At 41.1% G+C, this 6000-nt stretch overlaps 2 protein-coding genes across 2 annotated transcripts; both read left to right on the top strand.

Moving 5' to 3' along the window:
- The first annotated feature begins 275 nt into the window (after nucleotides 1-275).
- Nucleotides 276-1383, top strand: LOC121534760 (eotaxin-like). The gene is made up of 3 exons (XM_045206059.1): nucleotides 276-348; nucleotides 522-663; nucleotides 1293-1383. Exons 1-3 carry the CDS (start codon nucleotides 276-278, stop codon nucleotides 1381-1383), a joined length of 306 nt encoding a protein of 101 aa, XP_045061994.1.
- Nucleotides 1384-2218: 835 nt separating this feature from the next.
- Nucleotides 2219-4121, top strand: LOC121534690 (calpain-10-like). The gene is made up of 4 exons (XM_041841277.1): nucleotides 2219-2283; nucleotides 3105-3215; nucleotides 3408-3529; nucleotides 3935-4121. Exons 2-4 carry the CDS (start codon nucleotides 3197-3199, stop codon nucleotides 4028-4030), a joined length of 237 nt encoding a protein of 78 aa, XP_041697211.1. The 5' UTR covers nucleotides 2219-2283; nucleotides 3105-3196; the 3' UTR covers nucleotides 4031-4121.
- Nucleotides 4122-6000: the final 1879 nt, after the last annotated feature.

Genomic DNA, 6000 nt, shown 5'->3' with positions numbered 1-6000 from the left:
TAACCACAACAAAGAATATACACACCCTGACTCAACATATACGAGTCCCCTGAGTCAGGGCGTGACAGTCACACTTCCCTCCCTGACCCAAATAAAACTCCACCTTGTTCCTCAACCGCTGGGTCTGCGGTCCAGAAAAGGGCATCATATTTCCAACTGTGAATGCATTTAAACTAGAAAGCCAGATCATTGGATCAGAAGATCTTTGTGTCTCATTCTGAGGATAGTTCCAGGTATCTGTCAAACTTCCTGCCTAGACCTCTGAACCTGACAAGATGTCAAAGCTTACTGTGACTCTCTCTACTCTGCTCCTGCTGCTGGTGGCACTGATGACTCTGGGTGAAACTAGTAAGTAGGACATGAACTGTCATCTAATGTGCTGTTCACTGCCATCAATGTGGGCTTAGTCAAGTTTAAGCTACTCTCTTGAGTTTCCCACCTAGTTTTACTTTTAAAATGATAATTGTATTTTTGTCTTATCTTAACGTATGTCTTAATATCTGGGCTGTTGTGTTGTACAGGTCCTCTGAAAATAGATATGCACAAGAACGCACAGAACACAAAATGCTGCACAGAATACCAAAAGGACCCCATCCCCAAGATGAGGCTGAGAGAGTACGCAATCCAACATATCAGAGGGAGATGTAACATCAAGGCTGTGATGTAAGTATACAGCTATATCAAGTCTTTAAACAGAAGAAACAGGCTTTTTGCGTGCTTATTCCTCCCATTAACTATGGTAGAGAGCATTACAAACTAACTACAACTAGGAAGAGCAGATGTATCATTCAGTTCTTTCCTGTTTTCTAATATATTTTTTAGAAGAGAATTTTCTGAATGTTCAAGTTAACCTTTTACTGCAGTGGGCTACAGTAAATCAGAGGTCACAGAGTGTTTCTTGGTGGTGTTAAACAAATCTACATTGACACAAAAGTATACACCTCACACACATTATGGGCTTAAAAAAAAGAAGACACCTGTACCATGTCAGATATAGAGTTGAAATGTATTACATTTTGAGTTTGTGTCCCAGTATTACACTTTATATACATCACAGAAGACTGAAATATAACAAAACCGTTCGACATAGAAACACCAGATTGTCGGCTGCTTTAAAAAAAAATTGTTTTATTAATTATGAAATTATGAAAGATATTAATAACATTTCACTCATGAGGCAACTAGGTGATTTGACTGCAGGAAAGGGCTACCAGGCACATTTAGGGATTGATTGTTGAAAGTGATGTAAGGAATGTCAATGTTTCTAAATCATTCTCTCCTCTCTCTCATAGATTCACCACTGTGAAAAGGGATTGGGACAGACCTGTCTGTGCCGACCCCAGCCAGCAGTGGGTACAGGATGCCATTGAACGCATCAAGTAAGCTTAATTAGTTGTATTTTATTATATGTCATAATATTATGTTACTGTAACTGAAGAAAACAGAAAAACTCAACATACAATAAAATACATGCATTGTTCTCTCACAGTGAGGGTCATGAATAATATTGTAATAAACTGTAGGCTATGGTTAACTATAATGTGCTCTATGAATTTTATTTTCAAGTACCAAAAGGGTGGCAGCCTGAAGATGATTTTGGCATCCACTCGGACCTGGCTTTGTCAACTATTTTCAGAGGGTGATTTGAATGTTTAAATTATTTATCAAAGGTGATCTATGTATTTTTGAAAACAATACTGTACTCAGTGTCATACCTGATGTAAATGTTCAGTACATTTACATCAGGTTGTGAGGCCTGAATCTGCGCTGGGCGACTGCAATAAATTCAACCAATAAATACAACCAATAAATACAACCTGAAACGCGTCGTTCTTTATCTTATGCCTTGTGCTACACTTTGGCTAAAAAGATGAATGTTCAATCTGTCATTTATTGTTCATGTAGTTTATATTTTATTCAACGTAGCCCTAGAGCAGTAACCCTCTTACTTCTAACTGTTTTCTATCCAAGCAAGCGAAAGGGAAAGTTATTGTGTCATGATGGGTCACTAGTTAACACAGCCACAAAGTAATAATTATGGCTAAACCCCACTCATTTCTACAATTTCTCTTCTTAAAATCACATTATAAACTTAACCCTAACCTTAACCCTAACCTTAACCACACTGCTAATCTTATACCTAACCTTCATTTTGAATTATCATTCCAGATAAACCTCGTGTAATGTAATCTATAGCCACTGGGTGGCACTATAAGACCATAAACTCGGAAACTGGTGTCTGTCGCTGTCCTTCGGAGAGAGATTTTGCAGGAGTAATTTCAGGTATTTACCTATCTGCTATGTTTCTTTGCAGATTTTTCTTATAAGGGTAACAATATGTGATTTCAGCGTTTGAAGAAGCTTTTATCATTTTCTTATAGCGATGTAATAACATGCATAGTTTGCTAGCTAGCTAGCCATCATCCACATATTTTCAAAACAGACTGCAGTGCATAGATAGATGCAGGAGTTGGGCAAGTAGTTCTGGTCCAGGCCGTACGCCTCGATCACACCGACAGCTTTTTTTTTGCACAAAATGGTACGAAGCATCATCTGGATATGTGTGCAACAAAAATTCAACATTCATCTTCTGCTACCATTTCTGTCAAGCCGTTCACACACGGTTTGATGCATATGTTCGATAAATCCAATGTATGCACCACACAGAACGCACTGTAATAACTGCCCTTGCAAAGCAATGCTGAAGGCAAACGCAGCGTTTCATTGGAAATGAATGTACTTCTGGTGTACCAAAACGCAAATGACTGTCGGTGTGATCGAGGCTAAACCAGGATTTTGTATTGACTCTAATCATATGGGTGCTGTTGTGTTTGTTCTACATTGTCTCTGCATGGGACTACTAGCCTACGTTTCTGAATCAATTAATGGCCATGTACTGTCAAAACCAATGAAAGGGGAGTCGCTATAGGATGGCCACTCATTTAAGTGTACAGCATGGTTAAAATCAGCAGTGGGTGCTCTATGAGTCAAGCCTTTCTGTTGATCTGGCTGTTTGTTGTGACATACAAATGCTGGCTACCAAGCTATCTTGCCAGCACAGTCTGCACTGATTCTTTGAAGAAAACATAATGCTGTATTTTCAGGAATGGTAGGGTCATGGAAAAACAGCTCTTTGGATGTTGAGTAGAGGAGAAGTGGTGCATCATGGGTGATTCCCTGACAAGACAGGGAGGAGATGGAGGAAGAAGAGCAGGGTAAGCGTGGGGCTGACACTCTTTTTAGTAAACAGCTGTTGGTAACTTTACATTTTCCTACTTGTCTATCTGGCTTTACTGCTATGTTGAAGGATCAATTACACGTTGCAGGAAATTACATTTTATAAAATTGAATAGAATATCTCTTCCAGCTTCTGATACCATGCTCCTCCCATCTCCTTACTTGTTTAGCTATAGGTGAGGAGGGTTTGACTGAGGACTTAGCCTTCCCCTGTGAGGCCTCCTCCCTGCTCTCAGACTACTACATCCCCATCGCCAGGTTCCAGGATGACATCACCTGGCTCCGTTCACGGGTAACACCCCACACATCTCTTTAAAAAAAAAGTTTTCTGCAATCACATATCGCCTTTGGTTATTGATTGGCCCTTCCAAATGGGTCCCTTTCCTTGTCACCTTGTGAACCCTTGATCACAGAACCAAAAGCAAGCCTGACCGTTGCTCCCTGTCCAATCTGCTCACAGTGGTTCTGTGTGTCTGTGTAGCGGACATGCGTTGGTCATGGTCTCGTGATGAGGTATCCCCGCATGTGACTTCAAAATCAGGGTTGGCCCTCGGGCCAAATGGGAATTTTCTCTTGGTCTAATGCTCAAAACGTTGGTTTTTCTCCCATGGTAGACCCGATTTCATATCCCGCATTTTACATCTGTTAACCATGGACTGCAGTAGATGGTGACATATTTCTCTCTCTGACCCTCCAGGAGATCTGCCAGTCTCCCACACATTCTTCCCTGACAACACCAACCACGGCCGTGCTAAACAAGGCCTCCTGGGAGACTGCTGGTTCCTCTGACTGAAGAACCAGCATCTGATGAAGAATAATAATAATAATAATATGCCATTTAGCAGACGCTTTTATCCAAAGCGACTTACAATCATGCGTGCATACATTTTTTGTGTGTGGGTGGTCCCGGGGATCGAACCCACTACCTTGGCGTTACAAGCGCCGTGCTCTACCAGCTGAGCTACAGAGGACCACGAAGAAGGTAAAGCTCTGTACATCATGTACATACTTTTCATAGTATCTGTTATTGCATTTAAGTAAGTTTGTTGCTTTTTGGTTTTGCACAGTAGTGTAAAGTACTTAAGTAAAAATACTTTAAAGTACTGCTTAAGTACTTTTTACTCCATACATTTTCCCTGACACCCAAAAGTACTCATTACATTTCAAATGCTCAGGCAGGACAGCAATATGGTCCAATTCATGTACCCATCATCCCTACGTTGTCATCACTACTGCCTCTGATCTGGCAGACTCACTAAACACAAATACTGTGTTTGTAAATTATAATAATAATAATATGCCATTTAGCAGATGCTTTTATCCAAAGCGACTTACAGTCATATGTACATACATTTTTACGTATGTGTAGTCCCGAACCCACTACCCTGGCGTTACAAGCGCCATGCTCTACCAGCTGAGCTACAGAGGACCCTGTGTGCCCTGTCTGTCCGTAAAAAAAGAAAAAAAAATTGTGCCATCTGGTTTACTTAATATAAGGAATTTGATGTATAGCTTTTACTTTTGACTTTTACTCAAGTATGACATTTGAGTACTTTTTCCACCACTGTACTTAAGTACATTTAAAACAAGATCCTTTTAGACTTTTACTCAAGTAGTATTTTACTGGGTGACTTTCACTTTTACTTGAGTCATTTTCTATTAAGGTAAAGTGTCTTTACTTTTACTCAAGTATGACTATTGAGTACTTTTTCCACCACTGGTTTGGTGTGAACAGTAAAACTACAACTTTAGGCTACTACCCCTAATTTGAATCAGTCAGGTTATAGTAAATACACTATGCTTCTGCCCCTGACCTATTCCTTAACATAGGGACTTTCATCTATACCAAAAGACTGTAAAAAGCAACAACATGTTTCCCTGTACCCTCTCTCTTTACCAGGTGGTGCCCCCTGCCCCAGTGGGGGGAGAGGGGTTCCTTCCTCTTTTTGACATTTTAGTCATTTTAGTCATTTAGCAGATGCTCTTATCCAGAGCGACTTACCGTACCATACCATACCATACCAAACCGTACCTTACCATACCATACCAAACCGTACCTTACCATACCATACCATACCATACCATACCATACCATACCATACCGTACCATACCGTACCATAGTTAGGTTTTGTGACTTTCTCTTATCCCCCCATATTGTCTCCTGTCCCTCCCCCTTCTCTCCAGGGTGCAGGGGTCATATGAGCGCCTGTGGGCCGGGCAAGTCTCCAAGGCCCTGGTGGACCTGACAGGGGGGCTGGCGGAGCGCTGGAGTCTGGGGGATTGTGGGACAGAGGAGGACCAGGGTCAGGGTCAAAAGTAATCGGACAGTAGGGTCAGGGTCAAAAGTAATCGGACAGTGACCGGGTCAAGAGGAGGAGGTTTTATTTAACCTTTATTTTAGCAGAGAGTCCCATTGAGACCAAGGCCTCTTTTTCAAAGGAGCCCTGCATGAACACAATAAAATGTACAACATTCTAAACATACAACGTAATAAGAACATACAATACTACAAGCAATTGAAGAACAAACACATTCTTCAACAATGAGGTCCTTCATAACAACTTGTACTGACCTAAATGCCCCAGAGCATCAAGGTGCAGAGAGCTCTGCAGATCATTCCATATACTGTACAGGGCAAAAAAAGGAAACGCTGATTTACCTAATTCCGTAGTGATCAACAGGACCTCTAGAGTTCACCATCCCTGTGATCAGGTCTGGTGACTCGTATGTCTGTAATTTAACAATGAAGTAAGGTATGGAGG

The sequence above is a fragment of the Coregonus clupeaformis genome, chromosome 21 (assembly GCF_020615455.1).
Source record: "Coregonus clupeaformis isolate EN_2021a chromosome 21, ASM2061545v1, whole genome shotgun sequence".
NCBI classification, from domain to species: domain Eukaryota; kingdom Metazoa; phylum Chordata; class Actinopteri; order Salmoniformes; family Salmonidae; genus Coregonus; species Coregonus clupeaformis.
This window is presented reverse-complemented; position numbering and strand designations above follow the sequence as displayed.

What these genes read in the sequence shown, in the direction of transcription:
- LOC121534760 (XM_045206059.1), top strand. Translation starts at nt 276, where the DNA reads ATGTCAAAGCTTACTGTGACTCTCTCTACTCTGCTCCTGCTGCTGGTG. An exon ending in GATGACTCTGGGTGAAACTA is followed by an intron (nt 349 to 521) that starts GTAAGTAGGACA and finishes TGTGTTGTACAG; the next exon opens with GTCCTCTGAAAATAGATATG. An exon ending in TGTAACATCAAGGCTGTGAT is followed by an intron (nt 664 to 1,292) that starts GTAAGTATACAG and finishes TCTCTCTCATAG; the next exon opens with ATTCACCACTGTGAAAAGGG.
- LOC121534690 (XM_041841277.1), top strand. An exon ending in TCACCTGGCTCCGTTCACGG is followed by an intron (nt 3,530 to 3,934) that starts GTAACACCCCAC and finishes CTGACCCTCCAG; the next exon opens with GAGATCTGCCAGTCTCCCAC.